Source organism: Ceratotherium simum, chromosome 26, assembly GCF_057802395.1.
Source record: "Ceratotherium simum simum isolate JZ-2026a chromosome 26, ASM5780239v1, whole genome shotgun sequence".
Lineage (NCBI taxonomy): Eukaryota > Metazoa > Chordata > Mammalia > Perissodactyla > Rhinocerotidae > Ceratotherium > Ceratotherium simum.
The window spans coordinates 2,958,047-2,980,482 of NC_141925.1; the positions used below are offsets into that span (position 1 = coordinate 2,958,047).

The 22,436-nt window shown below is 53.4% G+C and overlaps 1 protein-coding gene across 6 annotated transcripts; it reads left to right on the forward strand.

Moving 5' to 3' along the window:
- The first annotated feature begins 5,898 nt into the window (after positions 1–5,898).
- Positions 5,899–16,484, forward strand: ZNF205 (zinc finger protein 205). Of its 6 annotated transcripts, XM_087449508.1 has the most exons (8): positions 5,899–6,016; positions 6,476–6,569; positions 9,727–9,854; positions 12,309–12,522; positions 12,817–12,908; positions 13,285–13,405; positions 15,030–15,131; positions 15,395–16,484. In XM_087449508.1, the coding sequence occupies exons 3-8, from the start codon at positions 9,798–9,800 to the stop codon at positions 16,435–16,437; spliced, it is 1,629 nt and encodes a 542-aa protein (XP_087305634.1). In that variant the 5' UTR covers positions 5,899–6,016; positions 6,476–6,569; positions 9,727–9,797; the 3' UTR covers positions 16,438–16,484. The 6 variants fall into 6 exon arrangements, with proteins under 6 accessions (XP_087305634.1, XP_087305635.1, XP_087305639.1 ...); XM_087449509.1 differs by lacking the exon at positions 5,899–6,016 and having other exon boundaries at positions 6,060–6,569; XM_014793511.2 differs by lacking the exons at positions 5,899–6,016; positions 6,476–6,569 and adding an exon at positions 8,628–9,035.
- Positions 16,485–22,436: the final 5,952 nt, after the last annotated feature.

The following is a 22,436-nucleotide window of genomic DNA, read 5'->3' on the forward strand; positions in this document are numbered from 1 at the left end:
ATCCCTAAACCTCTGCCCAGGTGTGCACTTCGCCTAATATCCCTGCTCCTGGCCCGCCGCTTGCGTGCACCATCCATTCATTCATTCATTCGGAAAATATTCGCTTCCGCGGTGTGTGTGGCCCCAGGGACGCAGCACTGAATGGAACGGACAAGTGCTGCCCCCGTGAGGCCTACAGTCTGGGCAGGACTGGGTCACGGAAGCAGGGACTCCTTTTGACTTCTTCTACTAACTTAAATTACTTTGCAGAAAAAAAGGGGTTAATGAACATGAGTCCCTTCACATTCTTCCTGATGGCTGAAAATACACTCCTCTCTCCCAGAGTGTTATCCACTAATAGACGAAAATTCTTGTGAAGTCCCTGCATTGTTACTTACCTCCGTTTAGTAAGCGATAAACACGTCCCCAAAGGACTTTTAATATAAATCTACCTATTTGGGGTATATTTCAATATCTCCTAAAATTATCTTGAAAATGCACACAAACTATTCCAGTTGTTACCTTAGATTTTTTTTTTTTTGGAAGTGATTGGTGTCTAAAACAAAAAACAAAAAAACCAACCAAACCCCAAATTACCATTTATTTATTAAATGTGAAAAAAATTTTACATCTAGTATCATCCAGGTCAACAAAAGCACCTGAAAATACTAACTGATGGGGTCTTCATCTTTCCTCTCATCTCTTCAGAGGTTGCAAAAGAGAAACGACTTTTCCTGTATATTCAGTTTCCATAGGATTCCTCCATTTACAATAATTCGAGGCAAAGGGAGAATCCTTCTCCGGCTCAGGAAAGAATTACTACTAAAAGTGCCATGATCCCTTGACCACCCTCTGTTAATCCAGCCGTTTAAGTGCGTGTCTCTAAACTGCGTTAGTAGCGTCTTTTCCTGCAGCCGTAACTCTGGCATTTTCATCTGGCAGCTGCAGTCTTGAAGGAGTAACTGCAGGGTGTTTGTGACACAGCCAGACCCCTCGTACAGAAGCATTGGGGATTTTGATGAGAACACGAGGGGTTCTTTTCCTTGTGTCCGTCCCAGTCTTCTTCAGCGTCTGTAAATTTGCTGTCCCCCAAGTTTCTCATCTTCTCCCATTGGCAGGAGCCAGTCTTTGCCTCAATGGCCCAAGCTGCAGTCTCAGTTTTGCCATTTGCTGCTGTCTGTGTGACTTCAGCAAATTATTTAATTGAATCCTTTCACTCTGCTGCTCAAAGCTCTTCCGTGGCTTCCCATTGCCCTTAGAACTAAATCCAGACAGCTCACCTGAGGGCCCACCCACAGCCCCTTCCTACCACGGATTTCATCTTCTGCGCTCTTTTCCTTTGCCTGCCATGATCCAGTCACCATCTTTCAATTCCTGAACACCCCTCTCTGACCCCACCTCCCTGCCCCGACTGGGATGAATGCTTTCCTTCCCACCCCTGCTTTGCTAGTTCCTTTTCATCCTTAAATTTCAGTCTCCATGGGGAGACTGCTTCTGTCCAGGCTTCTCTTCCTGAGAACTCTCTTGGCTTCTGGGACTCACACACTTGTATTTTCTTGCTTTCTTTCTTTCTCTACTTCTCCAGTTGTCTCCTCTCATTCTTCTTCACCAACTTCTCTCTCTCTTTTTTTTTTTTTTTTGCTGAGGAAGACCGGCCCTAAGCTAACGTCTATTGCCAATCTTCCTCCTTTTTCCCCCCTTTTTCTCCCCAAAGCCCCAGTAGATAGTTGTATGTCATAGTTCTACATCCTTCTAGTTGCTGTATGTGGGACACCACCTCAGCATGGCCGGACAAGCGTGCCCGGGATCCGAACCCAGGCTGCCAGTAGCGGAGCATGCACACTTAACCGCTAAGCCATGGGGCTGGCCCCCAACTTCTCTTTCTTTACCTGACCATTAAATACCAGCATTCTGCCAGGGCTCCCACCTAGGGGGCCTCTTCTCACTCCATTCCCTCCCGGCCTCCAGTGATCCCTGCCTCTTGTTAATCACACCACTGTGTAATCCACTCCCCTTGAGTGTCAGCTGAGTTTAGTGATTGCTTCTAACAATCAGAACCAGTGGTAATGACGGGGTGTCACTTCTGAGACTGGGTTGCACCCTCTCTCCTCTCTTGCTTGCTCACCCTGGGGGAGGCATGTCTGAGCAAAGGCCCATCTGGTGACAGACCAAGGCTAGCCAGCTTGGATCCCCCATCCCACATCAAGCTTTAGGAGGAGACCACAGCCCTAGCCATCAACTTGACTACAACTCTTGACCTTGAGCTAGAGGCACCCAGCTAAGCCCTGTCAGGTGCAGAAACTGTAAGATAATAAGCATTTGTTTTAAGCTGCAACATTTTGGGATCATTTGCTATGCAGCAGTAGATAACTAAATATACCCCCCTCGGTGGTTTCATAGCTGCTGTGGCCTCGATAACCATTCTCAGTGCCAATACTCATGTATTTATATTTTGCTTCTCAGCTCTTTATCCACTTGTCGTTGCTACTTGGATGTCTTGTGAAAGCTTCAAAGTCTTCATGCTCAAAACGAAATTCACCCAGCCACTGAAACGCCAGCTCCGGGAGAGTGGGCTTTGTTGCCGTTCACGGCTGTGTCCCCAGCGCCAACACACAGCAAATCCTCACTAAATGTGGACTGAATAACCCCACATCAAACCTGTGTCTTTCCTGCTATTCTCTAGTTCGATAAACATAGTACAATCCATTCAGTCACTCAAGCCAGAAATTGGGATTTATTCTTCATGCCCTCACTTTACCTCATCCTCACATTTCGTCAGTCTCCAAGTTCCATAGTTCTGATGGTTAAATATTTTTCAAGTCTGCCTGTTTCTCTACCTCCACTGCCACAACCCAAGTCTAGTCACCATCGTCTCTTGCCTGGACCATAGCAATGGCCTAACTGGTTTCTCTTCATTCACTTTTTTTTTTAATGTAAAGTTTTAGGTGTAATATATAGAAATGTATACAAACCAAAAATGAAAAGCATGATGAATTTCCATCAAGGGAAAACAGCCATTTAGCCAGCATCCTGACCAAATCAGAATTTACCAGCACTCCCGTGGCTGCTCTGCTGCCCACTTCTGGTCGCTTCCCCTTCCCCATGATCACTATCCTGACTTCCAACCACAGCAGATGTGTTTGGTCTGTTTTTGAACTTCGTGTAAATGAAGTCACACAAAAGGAACTCTTCATCTGGCCTTACTCCACAGCGGGGGACTCATCCGCTGAATGGTATTCCCTGTTGCGTTATTTATTCATTCTACTGTGGCTAGATGCTGGGTGGTTTTCAGTTTAGGGCACCATCTAGTGGTTCTTATACATCTCTGCTGACCATATATGTGAGTTACTGCTGGGTTTGTACCCAGGAGTTAATCGCTCTGTCACAAGGTATGTGGATGTTCAGCTTTAGACGATTCTGCTACACACTTGTCTAGAGAGCTTGTGTCGTTTCCCCTCCCACCGTCTGCACATTCATCTTGTGCATTTCTTGCAGTCCTAGGATCAGCCATTTCTCCAAGGAGCCCTGATTCCTATCATTAGCTGGTTTCTTTTTCACATTATAAAGCACAATAGTATTTGCTTTATAGAAAAATAGAATTTTTAAAAGGATGAGACAAAGCAAAAACAAATGAAAGTTCTACATTTTTCACACCCAATGGAGTAAAAAGAATATAAAAGATGCTTGTGAAAGACCCTGTGACACGTGGAAAAGGGATGGGGGTGGGGGACAGATTGCAGCAGGATGAAGGGCTGAAAACATCAGCTGGAAAGGACATCAAGGGTGGGTGCCTGGGTTCCACTGCCAGCTGCTCCCGTGAGGGCCTCTGGTAGGGGTCCTCTGGTGCTGAGCCGGTCAGGATGCCTCCTAAGTGCCCCGTCCCCACCTGCTTCTGTGTCTTTGGCTTGCATGAGTGAATGTAGCCTGAAACTCTAGGTATCAGAGCAGGAGGAGCAGCAGCGAAGGGTATTTTGGGATGATGACAGTGTCCTGATTTCCTAAAAACGCACCAACCTCTACAAGGAAAGTAACTTAATTTACTCTAATTTCCACCCCAAAGGGCCAGCCAGAGTGACTATTAAGCTTAGTTTCAATAGAGTGTGTGTGTCCCGTGTCCCCCACTCCCCGCCCCATGCTGTAAGCTATCGTTAGCTCCCAAGTAGAGACAATATTCTGGAAGGTGGGACATGGATGTCTGGGGAAACATATCCAGTCTACCCTATTAAGTTTGGGGGCTTTTTGACCTTTCTGTTCACAGCTTGCCTGGCTGAGGCTGAAGCTGCCAGCCTTGACACTCATGGAAAGAAGAGCTTGGTGTTGCCACCTGGGGAGGAGACTCCTGTCCTCCTGGAGCTTGCCCAGAGCAGGAAAAAGCTGTTTCTGCTGACTGCAACGGGCAAGCTGCCTGGCCAGCATCACTGCTCAGACCCAGCAGCCAGGCTTGGCGTTGGCAGCCTCTCCACCGGCCCTATTTGCAAGATCAGGTGTTAGTCTTGCTCACTCACCGGAAAGGAGCAAAGTCTCCCTGATAATAGCTGCTGGATAGTTCTAGTTGCTGCAAGGCAAGGGTATGAAGAATAGGGTGATGAGTAGGGCCTGGTTAAAGAAATTGTGACATGGCCATGCAATGGAACATGCTACAGTTAAAAAACAGCAAGGCACCGCTTGAGGACTGCAGAAGTCTCGGCACACCACCACCCCGTCCAGACCTGCACCAAGAGACCTGACCAAACTTGGGCATGGCTTCTGGGAGCATAGGGCTCGGGTGAGCCCAGCCCCCCATTAGATGCTGGCCTGAGAAAGGAAGCTCAACGCTGCTGCCAGGAGAATTTACTGTTTGTTTTACCAACGCCTGCTGAGAGGCCCCTGACCTCCCTTTCTTCCAGCATTTACTAAAAAGGGCTCATAATTGTGAATATGTGTCTCTACAATGCAGAAGCATCTGTCACAGAGCTGAGAGCCATTCCTTTGAAATGTACTCGTCGGGAAGGACAGGGCCTCTGCGTCCCTTCTCCTGGGAGGATAGCTTCCCGAGGGCCGTAACTGCCACCAGCAGACACACCTGGCCTCATCTCATCTACACTGATCAGCTCCTTGTGATGTTTCTGTCCTTGACGACTGAGCCCCGCTCTCCCCAGCCCTCATTCTCCCTTTAAAACGCCCACTCACCTCTGCACAAATCAGAGCTCAGCTCTGTCCCTGCTGTCAGTGTTACCGAGTAAAAGCTGCTTCCCCCGCTTTAACTAGTGTCCGCCTGTTTGTCCTTGACACGCTGCATGTTTTTTTGTTTTTTCTGTATTTTTCTCTATGCTTTTTACATTGAACAATCTCTAAGGTATGTCACATACACAGAGCGGGCAGGTCAGCCGCATAGGGTATACTCCCCTTTTTGAAACAAAACAAACGAAAATTCAGAACAGGTGAGTGTGGGGCGGGACCGGGTCTCTGGGCCGGAATTCGCGCTCCCGGGTCCCCAGCGTGGAGGCCCGGCGCCGGGGCTCTTGCGCAGAGGGCCTTCGAGCAGCCAGCCTCAGTTTCCCCACGGGGGACGCCGACTCGAGGGCTCGCGGGTGTCCACCCTGCGGTCTTCACCGCCCCGGACGCCCCCGCGCCCGCGGCCCAAGCGAGCGCCGCGAGAGAGCCAGGAAAACCGGAAGTTGGAACGGGGCACCCGGACCAGAAACGCGAGGACACCCGCGAGAGTCAGGCGGCAGCAGGGAGCCCCTGCCCCCTCGGCAGGATTGCCCCTCGAGGGCGCGGACGGGAGCGCGCAGGTGAGGGCGGCTGGGAGGAGCCCGGAGCTGGGCGGGGCCTTCGGGGCGCCAGCCAATCACCGGCGTCTGCCGTGGGCACGCGCGCGGGACAGCGTCGTTGCCTGGGCGACATGCTCCTCGAGTCGGTGTTCCGCGGGGTGCGGAGCTGGGCAGCGCCGACTCTTGCTAGCGGGGCTCCTGGGCCTCCCCGGGCTCCGAACGCGCCTCCCTGCGGCCGCCAGCATCAGGGAACGGGGCCGCGGGGTCGCCTCGCGCCTCCGGGGGTGAGCGGGCGGCCGGCCGCATGAGCTCTCATGACCTGAGGGTTCCAGCGGCCCTGGGGTTCTTATTTTTCTTCTTCTTTAAAAAAGTTTTATTCCTGGGGCCCCACCTAACACCTACACTGGTTTCCTTTTCTTCTTTTTCAGTGGTTAATATTTGCTCTGCTGTTTACTCGATTATTAATTTTATTTTTGGCCTCTCTTACATTCCTTTATTTTCTCCTATCCTCTCTCCTTCCTAAGGCTGGATCTCTGCATTGCCCTGTCTCCAGCCTGGCTTCACCGCCTTAATTAGTACAAGTTAGTTTGTTTTTTTTCTTCAGACGATTCTTTTCTTCTAGTTTTTATTATTCTGGACGTTTTCTGTAAGGTCCTCTTTAAGACCTGAGTCAGCTTTCAGGCCGGTCTGTGAAAGTGGATCATGATTTATTTCCTAATGGTGGCGTCTTCTCCTTACTCAAGCTCAGTGAGGCTGCATTTGTTGAGTGTTTCCGGTGCCCGAAGCTCCGATAAGCGCCTTCATCCATGATAGTTATGCTTGTGACAGGCTCCTGAGGTGAGTACGTCCCTAAACTGGTGTCCTATGAGCTGGACAGCAGGTGTTTTCTGCTGGAGTTGTATGGAGTTCTAAAATTTTTAATCACCAACATTTAAAAGTCAAGATGCTTCACGTAGAAATCGAATTCTTTTTGGCTTCTCTTGAAAAATCTTAAAGCTTTGTCAATACTGGGCTCCCAACCGCCCCCATTAAACAAAAGATGGTTTCCTGAGGCCCTTGAAATCCCTCCCCAGTCTGCTCTTACACCCAAGGCACTGGTCATTTATGGTACTGCCTGGTTGCTGGAGGCATCTAGGTTTTTAATCTCTGCTTTACTTTTTGACTCTGCCTTTCCTGGTGCCTTTCTTTCTTTCTTTTTTTTTTTTTTTGTGAGGAAGATCAGCCCTGAGCTAAGATCCATGCTAATCCTCCTCTTTTTGCTGAGGAAGACCGGCTCTGAGCTAACATCTATTGCCAATCCTCCTCCTTTTTTTCCCCCAAAGCCCCAGTAGATAGCTGTATGTCATAGCTGCACATCCTTCTAGTTGCTGTATGTGGGACGCGGCCTCAGCATGGCCGGACAAGCGGTGCGTCAGTGCGCGCCTGGGATCCGAACCCAGACCGCCAGTAGCAGAGTGTGCACGCTTAACCGCTAAGCCACGGGGCCAGCCCTCCTGGTGCCTTTCTGAACTCTTTCAGGGACTGCAGTTTCCATGCAGCAAATGTAATAACTCTTCCTGCTTGACCTGCTCAGTCCTACAGCCAGCCCTCGAAGGTTTTCCTTTCACTTCCAAGAAGGGGTGAATGTCTGTCATATAGCAGGTGCTCAATAAATATTTTCTGAACAGTTAAGTAAATGTTGAGATTTCATTTGGTCTAGTTTAGGCGATATCATGGTGGGCTCCAAACCTCTTGGGGGGATGAAATGGTCCATCTCAGGAGTGAGTTTCCTTACTCTGGACACTGGCTGTGCTCCTCATTTGATGGAGAAACACTCACAGACTGAGCAGTTCATCTTTTCCAGGCAGCCTGTGGCTTTTTCTGTTTTGAGCTCTCTCGTGTGTGCTTGAAAACAGTATTGATTTTTGCTACAACTTTGTACATCCCTCTTTGCCTTGAGGATTAAAACACCTGGAAATACTGACTAGAGACAAACCCCAGGGGTAGTTTTTCTTTCATCAAAGTGACAGTGGAATCGATCAGAACCCTAGGACTCCTAAAACGTATTTAACTCCAAAAGCAGAGATGCAAACTCAAAATGCTGCAGGGACAGAGTGCGACAACCTGAGAGCAGGCCCCATATGTGGGGAGTATGAGCCCAGGGTTGCCGGATGTTCTGATTTTTCAAGAAAATCAACTTTATGAGAACTCTCCTAATTTTTAAATGTTGGAAACTTAGTTTTAAAAAAATTAAACCCTTTGAGTCCACCCAGCACAGCCATGGGCTGGTCCAGGGGCCAGCTGCGCCTGTCTTCCTGAGTGAAGGGGATGCATCTCAGAGGACTCTGCTGGGCTGAAGGCGGTGAGCGTGGGAACTTTTCCTGGAGGAACTTTTCTGGAATATGACTCCATATTCCAGAATGGGCCCCCACCCCTTTCCTGACACCCATCCTGTATGCCCTGCTCGGGAGAAATAGGTTCCTCACACCAGAAGGTGAAGTGTAGTCTCTGTCCTTCCATTTTGGAGGCCTTAGTTCTCAGGGTCCCAAGGAAAAACAGATACTGAGGGGTGGAATATGAAGCCGCCAGGGATGTCTGAGGGTCTGGGACCCCATGGAGAGCTGGGTCAGACCCCTTTACCCCCGCTATCCCCAGCCTTGAGAAGGAGCTGGGGGGAGGGGATCTAGAAAAATCAGATTGATCCCACATCTTTCCAAAGTGTGGGGCATCAGGGGGTGGGGGTAGAGGGGAGTTCCCAGACGTCTCTGTTTCCTAAGTTCACTTTTAGGGAGAGAGAACTCTGTGCCAGTCCTGGGGGGAACCCAGAGGACCTGCTGACTGACCTGGGGGCCTTAACTGAAATCCAGGGACGTCTCCATGGAGACACCGTAAGACCTTCAGAAGCCCTGTGTGCTGAAAAGGACCACGGAGCCCTCCACCCAGCAAAGTACCCTTTGTCCTGTCAGGACAGCTGCAATATTCTCTTTGAAACATCAAATATCAAAGTCCTTCCACAAAATGTGTTTTCCCATTTTGGCGCCCCTGCTTTGGTGGTATCACAAGTACACGCAGGCAATGGGGATCTGAGAGTCACCTCCCGGCCAAGAGCAGGTGCAGCAGGGCTCCGGACCCCAGACCCGGAACCCTCGAAGCCGGGAACCCTGTAGGGCTGCAGCTGCACGGGGAACGGGATCTGGGAGGGACTTCCTGTTGTCCCTAATCCCAGTCTCCACCCGGCTCCCCGTGCCCAGTGCAGGCTGCGGAGACTCCCTTCCCCAGGGAGGGGCCCCCACTACCCAAGGTGCCCCCTCCACCTCCACCTTGGTGAGAGGGGTGCAGGGGAGGGTGCCTGGATCCTGAGATCCATGCGGGTGGCCAGCTGGCAGGAGGGGAGGGGTCAAAGGTGGAAGGCTTCAGGCTGGCGGGGAGAGAAGAGGGCCTGGACCCGGGTTCGGGAAGGGGAAGAATACCGTCGGTCCGGGACTGTGAGCAGGAGGGACTCCTGGCCCCGGGCGGGTGGTTGCAGCCACAGGAAGGGCTGCTGAGAGCAGGCGACTCAATTTCTGGATCCTAGGCGGGCTGAGTCAGGCCGAGTGCAGGGTGTGTGTCTTGGGCTGGGAAGGTGGTGGGGCCTGGATTCCTTGGCAGAGCTGGCTGCGGCGGGTGGGGCCCCACCAGCACCTGTTTTGTAGGATGTCTGCAGAACTTTCAGCTCCTGATGACAGGAGATACAGATTCCGAGTTGGCCCTGGCTTGCCCTGAGCCGGTTGCTCTGAGATGTGGAGGTCTTGCTTCACTGACAAAGGGGACAATACTAAATAGCTTTCTGTCGAAGTGAGGGGCCAAAAACATCTAGAGAGTGAGGCCATCAGATGGCATCACGGGGGCTTTATTTCTTTTTGGGGGGGCTTTGTTTCTGATTGGGCACAGGGATGGGTCTGGTCCTGCATGGGGATTTTTGGGGTGCTTCAGAGGCGTCCAGGAAATGCTGGCTGATTTCTTTCTGCTCTTCCAGGCTCCTCGCCGGGAGCTGGAGGGGGCTTGGCCACCAAGAGAGTGCTGTGCCTTTTATCTCTGAGAGAGAAAATGTCTGCAGATGGCAGAGGCATCTGGGCTACCCAGGACAAGGAGAAGGCCCGAGAGGTATGGACAGGGGCACTAGGCAAGGAAGGCATGCCCGGGAAGGAACTGGAACGGGAGAGGATTTTCAAGGCAGGGCATCTGCAACAGTGGAAGAGCCAGACTCACTGCGGGGGTAGGGCTGGTGGATGGGGGGAGGCGGGTGTTGAAGAGAAGGTGGTATGATGGGAAATGCCTTCTACCTGGGATCGACTTCTGCGGAACTGCATTGCTTTGCCTGGTGAATTCCATAGTCGGCAGACCAAAGGCCACACAAGAGAGCAGGGAGGCTGCACGAGGGTCCTACTGGTGGGGCTGTCTCTCTGAATAGCACCCAGAGCACACAGGGAAGCCTCAGTCTACCCTCCACTCCCTCTGCCTAGGACCCTGTCTCCTCTCTCTCTGGGTCTGAGCACCTAGTCCTTCCTGTACCTGTTGCCTGTGTGTGTAATTACAGCCTGCAGGGTGTGTGCATGTGTGTGTGTGTAATTACAGCCTGCAGGGAGACCAGGCTCACTAGGTTTGGAATCAGAGGAATATTAGTTAGCTGCAGCCAGGTATGTGAACCTAGCAAGTCCCCTGGCCTCTGGGAAGCAGGCATGTCATTTGTAAAATGCGGACATTGTGTCTGCCATCCCACTCACCTTGCCCAGGTCATTGAGGGGGTCAGAGGCGGTAATAGGCCTGCGAGTCCTCTGTAACAGTTAATCAGCCCATAGGAGATCATTATTTTAACACATAAAACAGGAGCACCCACAGCAACTAGACTAGGTCAGGGAAACCTGTATCCCCTCAACTAGTATTTCCAGTGGTTGTAGGTACAAATACAGAGTATCAGTTCTACCATTTTCACATCATGGAAGCACAAAGAATTGTTACCACTGTTCGGTTTCCCTTCCACAATGCGTTTGTAACACAGACAGGCCTCACACGTCCACCACATTCTCTGCTGATGTTGGAATCTGTCAGCTCACACAGTAGAGTAATAATAATAATTACCGGCGCCGCTCTGTGTTTATCCAGAACTTTGCAGAGTGGGCAGTTCTTTCTCACGTATTATCTGTGCAGGAGGCAGAGCAGCTAAGTCTCAGAGGCCGCCTGGCTCCTCTGGCTCCCAGGCACTCTGACTCCTGGCCAGAGGGTTTTTCCTTTCGAGACACACACATAGATGGGGTGGAGGGGTAGGCTTGAGTTCCCAGCAGAAGGCTGGCCAGTCCCTGTGCTATGGCTGATGCTCCTGCGAGGGAAGTGACTCCCAAAGCTCTTGAGGTTTTCGGAGAGGCTGTGCCTGCTCAGGGTTGAATGGCTAGTGAGGGGCTGTTCTGGATTTGAATGCTGGTTGTATGAGTAAAGCCTGCTCCTCACCCTCAGAGGGCTGGGGCTGAAGCTGGTGTGAAGAAGTAGGGACGAGTCAGGAGACCCTGGAAGTCCCACTGTGGGGGGTGGTGCTGAAGGTGGTGAGCCCAAGAGGAGTTTTCCATCAGAACCAGGTAGGCGCAAGGCCTCGGCACAGTTAGTGGCACCCTTAGGCTTTTTTTCTCTAAGCTAAAAAACCCCAACTGTTCTGGCCAAATTGAATTGGGCCAGAAATGGCCCAAGGCCACATGATGCCTCCCTGTCACCTACAAGACCTAGTTGCCCCGGAGGTAACTTAGGAGTCAGATACACTTGAGTTCAAATCCTGGCTGAGCCACTCATGAGCTCTGTGATCTTGGGCTGTTGTCTGATCTCTGAGCCTGGGTGTGTTAGTGTTCTGGGGCTACCGTAACAGATCACCACAAACCAGGCGACTTAAAACAACAGGAATTTATTCTCTCACGGTTCTGGAGGCCAGAAACCCAAAATCAAGGTGTCAGCAGAGCCTTGCTCCCTCCTAAGGCTCTACGAGGGGTTCCTTCCTCACTTCTTCCAGCTTCTGGTGGCTCCAAGTGTTCCTTGGCTAGTGGCAGCATCGCTCCAATCTCTGCCTCTGTTGTCACACGGCCTTCTCCTCCATGTTTCCATGTCTCCTCTTTTTATAAGGACACCAGTCTTTGGATGTAGGGCCCAGTCTAAGTCCAGGATGATTTCATCTCAAGATTCTTAAGTAATTACATCTGCAAAAACCTTTATTTGAAATAAGGTCACATTCTGAGTTTCAGGGCGGACATGAATTTGGAGGGGACCCTATTCAGCCCACTACACTTAATTTTCTCATACATTAAAACATAACTCCACACTGCTGGGGGAGGGGTGAGGCTTGCATTGAGAAGAGGCACCTGCAGTGGGCAGGGCCTTGTTGAGCCTGCCCTCTTTCTGTTGCTGGGGTGAGCAGGAGAGGCATGGTGCCCAGGGATGGAGAAGGAAGCAACGCCAGTCCTTCAAGCTGTGCCTTGTCTTTGGGTGTGCGTTCAGCCACCTGAGGTGTCTGCCCCGCTGGGACCCCTGGGTGTGTCTCCCCCTCTCCGTCCCGGTGCTGATGGTGGCTGTCATTCCTAGGTTCCAGGTCATGGGCATCCTTGTCAAGAAATGCCTTCTGAGTCGGAGGAGACAGTACCTTTGGGAGCCACTCGGGAGTCACCCCACATCAAGATGGAGCCAGAAGAGCTCCACCCCGAGGGGGCATCACAGGAGGACGGGGCTCGAGGAGCACAAGGCTGGGTGCCCCTAAGCCAGGGTTCTAAGGAGAAAGCTCTTTTCCTGCCCAGCAGAGGTGAGGAGAGGGACAGAGGTGGAGGGAGGTGCTGTCCGGGAGTGGGGTTGGGGGCAGCTGTGGAGAGAGGTGGAGCCCCCCGTGCCATGGTCAGAGGGAGACGCCCGGATGTCGGTCCACCTGCCTCTCAGAGGCCGCCCCCATGCAGCCTCAGAGCCTACTCACCCTCTTCTTGGGTGGGGTTGGGGGTGGGTTCGAGGAAGCCGTTGGCGGCCCTGGTAGGCCAGGCATGAGCCCGCCGCAGGGGGCCAGCAGGGTGAGGTGGCCACCCTGAGGACCTCTCTCCCCTTGCAGCCCTCCCCTCCCCCCAGATCCCTGTGCTTTCCCACGAGGGGAGGACCCGAGACCGGCAGATGGCCGCGGCGCTCCTCACCGCCTGGTCCCAGGTGAGTGATCCAGCTGAGGCTGGAGGAAAAGCAGAAGGATGAGCAAGGACAGCGTCTCTCACTCTGAATCGTCTCTGGGTCTGAGCGGTGGCCTGAGGGTGGGGGCTGAAGAGGGATGTGCGTGGAGATCCTGATCTTTGCTGTGGTCCCGCAAAGAAGGACTCTTTTGTTTTTGTCTCTTGTCTTCTGCTGTACACAACCACTTTGCTCTTGCCCCAAAAACGCCATCCTTGGGTGGCTGTCCTACCTCACCATCAGACCCCAGGGCAGGCCTCGCTCGGGGCAGCATGTTGGGAATCTGGGGTCTCGCCCTCGTCTTGGCACCATCGTGCCCCTCCACCCTGTCCTAGAGAGTGGGTGTTTCATGTTGTTTCAGATGCCAGTGACCTTTGAGGACATGGCTCTGTACCTCTCCCGGGAGGAGTGGGGGCAGCTGGACCACACGCAGCAAAGTTTCTACAGGGATGTCCTACTGAAGAGGAACGGGGTGTCCTTGGGTAAGGGCTCGAGTGTGCTGGAGCACCACTTCCTGAGGCCCTGGGTGTCAGGGGTGGGGCCTGTCCTGCCTCCCCCTCCTCCTCCCTTTCCAGGGCTTAACCACCCCCACCCCATTGTTCATCTGGACCATGCTGTTCTGTAGAGCCTTCCTAGCGATGGACCTGTTCTGTATCTGCTGATATGGTAGCCGCGAGCCAGATGCTGCTGTTGAACACCGGAAATGTGGCTAGAGCAACTGAGTTTTCTATTTTCTTTCACTTTAATTTTTTATTTATTTATTTTTCCCCCAAAGCCCCAGTAGATAGTTTTATGTCATAGCTGCACATCCTTCTAGTTGCTGTATGTGGGACGCGGCCTCAGCATGGCCGGAGAAGCAGTGCGTCGGTGCGCGCCTGGGATCCGAACCCAGGCCGCCAGTAGCGGAGCGCGCGCACTTAACCACTAAGCCACGGGGCCGGCCCTATTTTCTTTCACTTTAATCAGCTCAGATTTGAATTGAAATAGCCACAGGTGGCTGGTGGCTGCCGTGTTGGACAGTGCTGATCTGGACCTTCTGCTTCTCAGTTCTTCCCTAGTGCTTATTCCTATGGTTTCACCATCTTCCTCCTGAAGCCTAACTTTAGTGATGTCTGAGCAGAAGGCTTAGCTCTGGGGTCGGGTCTGTTTGCCCTGTGTGTGGGGCGTGGTGCCAGCTAATCTCTCCAGGCCCATAGACTCTGAGCTGTCACATCTGCCCTTGGGTCCCTCAGTTTTTTTCAGGGTAAGCAGTTTTCAGTCAATCAGTCTGTCTGTCAACACACATCTATTGCATTCAACACACATCTATTGCATACCTGCTAGTCCAGGCGGAGCCGGGGGCCTGGTAATCGCACCAATGACTTCCCGGGGGGGCCCCAGGGTCACAGCTGCTGCCCTGCTCACTCCTTTAATTATCTCAGGTTTACTCACCACCTGTTGTTAACACTTCCAGCGCCCAGACCAGCAGGTCCAGGCATGTCCTGGGGGATCAGAGGGAACCTAGTACCCATTTGTGGCCTCACAAATGCCCTAAACCACTCCACTGGTCCAACACAGTCCTTCCCTCCCATGGGGCTTGGATCTGCTCTCTGACTGAAGACCAGAATTCTCGAGCCCTCAACCCGGAGGACTTGACAAATGGGCCTCTGGTCCCTGACTTCTGGGTGGGCAGGCCCTGGTGCTCTTATCCCAGGCCCTCCCACTTGGCCTCATTTTGCCCACTGCCCCTCCTCCAGAAGCCCTTTTTGCCGATGGGCCTGGGAAAGTGCAAGTGCAGGAGTGGGAGACTGTACTGGATTTACCATGTCTCTGGGCCCACTGCTAACCTGGCACAGCTCCTCTCTCTTTGCTTCTGGTGCTCGTTCAGGGAAGCGAGACAGAGACTGACTCAGCCCCAAGAAGGGTGTGTCTGGTGGTTACCTTGGAGCCACTTCCTAGAGTGGGGTAGATGCCTGACCCCAAATGATCTTTGAGTTCACTTAGTTTTACCCGTGTTTGCAGGGCTGCACACCCTCCCCTTTTGCTCCATCACTTCACCGGGGGGTGGCACCCCCTCTGTGCAGCCCAGAGGTTCCGTGACTGAGCACAGCATCTCTTTCTGGGCAGGGTTTCCCTTCAGCAGACCTGTCTGGGCCTCCCAAGTGCAGGGCAAGGGCGAGGCCTCGAGCACCTGCCGGCAGACGGGAGAGGAGGAGGAGGAGAGGAGAGGTGTGTGCAGAGGTGGCAGGTGGGTGGGCACTGTGGCATGGGGCAGAGGGGTCGTGGCTGTCACTGCCAGGTGCCCCTTGTCAGTGTGGGCTCTCTGTTTCCTGTGGGGTGCAGACACACGGCCCTTCCTGGGGCAGGGCTGCTAGCCTCCCCTCCTCTGCAGAGGGTGGTTCCTCCCAGGTCCTTGCCCTTACCTCCATCTCCAGAGTGCCCCTGGGTCCTGCACAAAAGCTTCTCTCTCGCTGGAAACCCTCTTTCTCCAGGAGCCATTGAGGTGGGGAAGGAGGAGCCAACCCCCTCCCTGGCTGCCCTTGGGGATGTGAAGTCCTTTGGGACCAGGGCAGGGAGAGCCCAGGGGGACATCCTGCAGTGCGAGCGGCAAGCAGCCAGCAGCCAGAGCCCAGGGCCAGCCAAAGATGACGGGCAGCTGGGTCCCCCAGAGGAGAGAGAGCCAAAACCAACACCACCTGACACCAGCCTCCCAGAGAAACCCAGAGAGGGGGAGACGGGTGCCCCCGAGAGTATCGAGGAAGGCCTGGCCCCCGATGGCGACACCAGCAGGAAGACCTACAAGTGCGAGCAGTGTGGCAAGGGCTTCAGCTGGCACTCGCACCTGGTGACGCACCGGCGCACGCACACGGGCGAGAAGCCCTACGCCTGCACGGACTGCGGCAAGCGCTTCGGCCGCAGCTCGCACCTCATCCAGCACCAGATCATCCACACGGGCGAGAAGCCCTACACCTGTCCCTCCTGTTGGAAGAGCTTCAGCCACCACTCGACGCTGATCCAGCACCAGCGCATCCACACGGGCGAGAAGCCCTATGTGTGCGACCGCTGCGCCAAGCGCTTCACCCGCCGCTCGGACCTGGTCACCCACCAGGGCACCCACACGGGCGCCAAGCCCCACAAGTGCCCCATCTGCAGCAAGTGCTTCACGCAGAGCTCAGCCCTGGTCACGCACCAACGCACCCACACCGGGGTCAAGCCCTACCCGTGCCCCGAGTGTGGTAAGTGCTTCAGCCAGCGCTCCAACCTCATCGCCCACAACCGCACGCACACGGGAGAGAAGCCCTATCACTGCCTCGACTGCGGCAAGAGCTTCAGCCACAGCTCACACCTCACAGCCCACCAGCGCACCCACCGTGGCGTCCGGCCCTACTCCTGCCCCCTCTGCGGCAAGAGCTTCAGCCGGCGCTCCAACCTGCACCGGCACGAGAAGATCCACACCACCGGCCCCAAGGCCCTGGCCATGCTGATGCTGGGCGCTGCAGGCGCTCTGGCGGCACCCCAACCTGCTCCCACCTAGGAGGCGGGAGGGAGGGGACAGGCTGGGGGAGGAGCGAGGGCAGCTGCTGGGGGAGTGAGGGGGGGCATGGGAAGGGGGTTAGGGAGGTGCTGGCATGGGGGTGGGGCATGGCAACATGGGGGGAGCCAGGGTGAGGAGCAGGCATGCCAGCTGCAAATTAAAGGCCTTGGAATTCAAGCATCAGCCTATAGCTCTGTCTTGTGGGGCCCTGGTGGCTGACCCTGGCCTGTGGGGCTCAACCAGGTGTTGTCACTCAGGCATCCCTGAATCATCGCTCTCTTGGGGTCTTGGGCACTGTCCTCCCCAGCCTTGACCTGGCTTGGGGCCCATTCCAGAGCCTTGGGACCATAAGTCTGCAGGCTTCTGAGCACAGAGAGGTTTCCAAACCTGAAGCCAATCAGCCACTTCTGAAATTGTGGACTCCCTGGAGGGTGGTCTGCTGCTGCCATCACTCTCATCCCTAGGGCACTGCTTCTCTTCAGAGCTGGGAGCAACGCAGAGCCAGCTTAGGAACTCACGCTCATTGTCTCCTGCCTACCCTGTCTCCTCTCTCAGGGACTGGGGCCTGAGTTTTGTGACTGGACGTTTTCCATCTGCTTCCACTGGAGCCCCGCAGTAATCCTGTGAGGACTGCTCGCTTACCAGGGACCACTGTCCCTGGTCCCTTCTGAGGCTGCTGCCAGCTCCTTCTGCTACTTCTCGCCTCCTTGGCCTCTTCCTACAAGTCCTTTATAATTTGCCCTACCTGCCCCTGTTTTACTCCTGGTCTTCTGGTTTTTGACCTCTGTAACTTCTATTTCCCATTCTCTACTTTTTTTTCCTGGAGAGGGGTGGGCTCAGCCTGTTTCTTACCTTAGATTTGCAGCTCAGCTCCCAAGCTAACATTCAGTTCTGACACCAACTGACCTTGAGGGCATCTGCATCAGGGAGGCTGTTGATAGCCCACCCGTCTCTGTGGATCATAGGGTCAGCAGGGTGTCCGCAGTCCTGCTTGGCTCCCAGTTCCTAAGGGATGAAGTGACTTGAACAGGGTGGCCGAGTGTGAATAGTAATAATAGCTGCCAGTTGTTGAGCAGCAGCCCTGCCAGGCGTGGGGCCTAGTGCCGTATATATGTCGCGTCTACTCTCCACAACTCAGCAGTGGGTCTTACCCTAGTTTTATAGATGAGGAAACTGAGGCTGAGGGAGAAGTCCAGTGACTTGCCCAAAGTCATACAGTAGAGAGCTGGAAGCTGGGGTTCAGGTCCAGGGCTTTTACTGTGTAAAGAATACCACTATTTCCACGCACCCCAACAGCTACTGACTGTCTAATTAGTGCATGATATTATTGGGGAGGGCTGTCTAAATAGAGTAAGACGGGCCGGCCTGGTGGCGTAGTGGTTAAGTTCGCATGCTCTGCTTCTGCGGCCTGGGGTTCACAGGTTCAGATCCCGGGCACAGACCTATGGACCACTTATCAAGCCACGCTGTGGCAGGCATCCACATATAAAGTAGAGGAAGATGGGCACGGATCTTAGCCCAGGGCCAATCTTCCTCAGCAAAAAGAGGAGGATTGGCAACAGATATTAGCTCAGGGCTAATCTTCCTCACCAAAAAAAAAAAAAAAAAAAAGTAAGACAGTAGACTTTACCTTCAGGGGTGCTGGCCTCAACTGGAGATGGGGGCAGGGTGGTGTATGTAATCAGCTAGATGCCAGGAAGCTGCTGACCAGTGGGTACCCAGGCAGGACTTGGTGGTGTCTGGGAGGTCTCAGTGAGATGCAGGGTTGGGTTGTTGGCAGGACTGGTTGAATTAGATGGCTCTTTCTCAAAGAAGTGAGGAAGAAAGCAGTTTCCTCCCTTCAGCTTGTCCTCCTGGCTCAGGCTGTCAGCCAGAAATGGGGTTTCTCTGCTTGGCTCAGTGTGAGGGGCTGCACTCGTGCACATAAAGCAGGCTTGCTGCTCCAGAAGCTTGTTTTCTCTTGAAGGAGAGAAACAGAGGTGGGAAGGAGACTTGTTAAAGCGACACTGGGAGCTGTCATCACTTGGCGTGAGCTTAGCACAGAGTACTCATTGACACAGTGGGCATTTGCTTGCCTTGATTTCAGTTCCTTGGCCACGTGGCCAGCGTGTCAGGATTTGAACCACTCAGAGGTCTGTCGAGTGAGCCAGGGAGTCGTTTAAAGACTTCACTCTGGCCTCAGAGGAGCTCAGGGACCACAGTATCCAGGAGAAACTGTTTCCCCTTTTCACAGCACAGTGTAGACGGACATAATTCCAGGGGTTCCATGGGTCTCTGTCCACTTCTTCCTAGAGATCCATCCAGAGGCGACTGTCCTGGGACAGACCTGGTGAGGGCATTTTAAGAGTGGAACTTCGCGGTTTGGAAAATATTTGACAAGAGCAACTAAGGCTGAGGAGGTAGCTGGGGTGTCGTGGAAGGGCCCGGGATGTCAGGCTGAAGGGCGTTCATGATTTGGTGGGTGATGAGCGTCACTGAGAGGTAGCAGGCTGGGCGGGGGCACGACAGAGAAGCATTTTGGTGTCTCCGGGTAGCGGGTGAGGAGGCTTGCTTCCTGGCTTCTGCTCACACCTGACATCCCAGCTCTCGGTACTGGAGAACCCGACCTGGTGGTTTACGGCTGACCTGCGCCGCAGGAGTAGGGCAGAGTGAGGGCGGAGGGGACATTCCCTCTGGGACCCCACCCCCTCCCTGTGCGACCCGCGGGCTCGGCCCAGGTGCTTGCTGAGGGCGCTCAGGGTCCGGCTGGCAGCGCTGCCCTCCCTGGGGGCATCGGCCTCAGCACAGCGCCAGCCTAGGACAGCTCCTCCTGAGCTCGCGTGACCCCGCGGGGCAGCGACATCTGGAGACCCGCCAAGGCCTAGTCTAGGGGCAGTCTCATTCCGGGGAGGCTGGCTTCCGGAAAGCCTCGCCCCTCTCGCTCGCCCTTAGCCAATCAAGTGTCGGGGCGGAGCGAGGGGCGGGCCCCAGCAAAACTGGCCAATCACGGCTGGCGTTTGTTCTCGGGGCGGCCCTTCCACCTCCACGCTCCCAAGAAGCACAGTTGCCTGGGCAACTGGCGAAGCTCTAGACTTTTAAACTTTCCTTATTCGCTCCGCCTGGCGTCTGTTGCGGAAAAAACCAACTACCCGGGGTGGACTGCTGGTTTCGTCGCCAGCCCGCGAGGTTTCAGAACTGGCTCCAGGCTTGCCACCGAGATGCCAAGCCTCCAGCCGTCCTAGAGAGGATGCAGACGGGGGTGGGGGCGTGGGGGTGGGGGACGGCGAGGGCCCCGGGCCAGGCCACTTGCACCTTGGAGTGCCGAGCCCCGGAATCTTGTTGCTGCCCCGGAGACTCGGGGAGCCTGGGCGGCCACATCCGCGGTTTGCCTGTCCGTGGTGCCGAGGGAGACCTGGCCCCTTCACCGGAGCTCGGCTGGTCCCGGACACCTCCCGCTGGCGCTCTGGCACCTTCAGAGCCCCGGAGCAGGGCCTGACGGGGCTATCTGGGGAGAGCCGGGCGTGGGTGCGGAACGACCTGGAAGGAGACCGCGGTCCTCTTCGGGTGGAACTGGGAACACTGAGGTGGCCAGTGCGGGGGACGGGGGGTACTATCCGCGGTTCAGGCATCCAGTGGGGCTTGGAACGTATCCGCCGCGGGTAAAGACGAACAGCTATGTGAAATGAATGCCTGCGTTCCAGGTCCTTTGTTAAATGTTGAGAAATTAGCGATGAAAACGCCAGACAAGATTCTTGCCCTCACGGGGTTCTGGTCTGGTGGGGGAGACAGACAAGCAGATAAATGGCACATACATTAGTTCCAAGTAATTGTCAGTAATTTCAATTCTGACAAATGCCAGAAAGAAAGGAACGGGGTGAAGCAATGAAGGATGTTAGGAACTGATTGTCAGAGAAGGCCCCTCCGAGGAGGGAACATTTAAGCTGAGACTTGAAGAATGACAAGAAGCTGTTTTACAAGGATTTGGGGGCAGAACCTTTCTAGCAAGGGGAACAGAATGAATAAAGGCCCTGCCATGAGGAAGATATTGGTGTTCCAGGAGCTGAAATGACACCCCTGGTGGGAGGAACGGAGGAGGGGCCGGCAGGAGGGGAGGCTAGGGAGATGAGACTTGTGAGAGGCTGTGTGACCTGAGGTTCTCCCTGGTGGCCCATGGAGAGTGGGGATGGCAGGTTATGAGGATGATCCAACCTTCCTCATCCTCATGCTCCTCAGCCAACCTGTGATGTGTGGTCAGGCAGTCTTCCCCCCTGGGTTGCAAAGGCAGCACTCCGTGGCCTGCACTTCAGTCACCTCCTAGAGCACACCAGTTTTTCTGTTCCGAACTAACTAAGCTCCAGGCTAGCCATGAAGATTAATACAATCCAATATGCCTGACCAGGACAAGTTGGGCTCAAATCTTCAGGGAAAAGTGAAAAAGATGCCTGGAGGGCCAAACTCTTGCAGCCTCTCATGTCCCTTATGGTCCTGTGGGCATGCCCATATGATAGGTTCCTGGTGGTGAATAATTCCCTGGGACTCACCCCTCTGTACTGAGCACTTACGGTGTGTTCAGAGTTAGTGCTGGGCTAAGTGGTTCCCCTGTATTCTCTCATTTATTTAATCCTTGTAACAACCCTACATGGTAGTGAATCAGGATTCAGTCCAACTACAAATAACAGACCCAAAATAACAGGATCTTAAACAAGACGGAAGTGTATTTCTCAAGATAACATCTGGAAGTGGGCTGGAGGTAGGCAGCCTATGGCAGGACTGGTATGGCGGCCCTAATCCACAAAGTCAACAGGGACCCAGGCTCTTCCTAGCCTGCTGCTCCACCACCATTAAAGTGCCATCTCACAATCCCAAAACAAGGAGTAGGATTTAACCAGACATACTGATTTTTAAATTTTTTTTTTAATTTTATTTATTTATTTTTCCCCCAAAGCCCCAGTAGATAGTTGTATGCCATAGCTGCACATCCTTCTAGTTGCTGTATGTGGGACGCGGCCTCAGCATGGCCGGAGAAGCGGTGTGTCGGTGCGCGCCCGGGATCCGAACCCGGACCGCCAGTAGCGGAGCGCCCACACTTAACCGCTAAGCCACGGGGCCGGCCCATGATTTTTAAATTTTTAATCAAATGGAAATACTATATACAACTTTATGTTAAAAAATTTGACATTGCTGAGCCGGCTCTGATGGTCTAGTGGTTAAAGTTCGGCATGTTCTGCTTCAGTGGCCTAGGTTCAGTTCCCAGGCATGGAACCACATCACTCGTCTGTCAGTAGCCATGCTGTGGCAGCAGCTCACATAGAAGAACTAGAAGGACCTACAACTAGAATATACAACTATGTGCTGGAGTTTTGAAGGGGGGGAGAGGAAGATTGGCAACAGATGTTAGCTCAGGGTGAATCTTTCCCAGCTGAAAATAAAAATTGAAATTGTATATCTTGAAAGGGATGACTTCCTAGAAAAATCTATCAAAATTTATTAAAACTATCAAAATTTAGTCAAGAAGACATAGAAATTCTGATCCCCAATATCCCATAGGAAAAATTATAAAAATAGATATCTATTTTTTCTATTTCTATTTTTTTTAATTTTATTTTTTTTGTGTGAGGAAGATCAGCCCTGAGCTAACATCCATGCCAATCCTCCTCTTTTTGCTGAGGAAGAACAGCTCTGAGCTAACATCTATGGCCAATCCTCCTCTTTTTTTCCCCCAAAGCCCCAGTAGATAGTTGTATGTCATAGTTGCACATCCTTCTAGTTGCTGTATGTGGGACTCGGCCTCAGAATGGCCGGACAAGCGGTGCGTCAGTGCGGGGCCGGGGTTCCGAACCCAGGCCGCCAGTAGCCGAGCGAGTGTACTTAACCGCTAAGCCACGGGCCGGCCCGGGAATATTTTTTACCTTCAGTTATTCAACAAATATTGTGCCAAGCACAATTCTAGGTGCTGGGACTAGGGCAGTGAAAACGGTCTGATCTCATGGAGCTTATAGTCGAGTAGTGGGAGACAAATA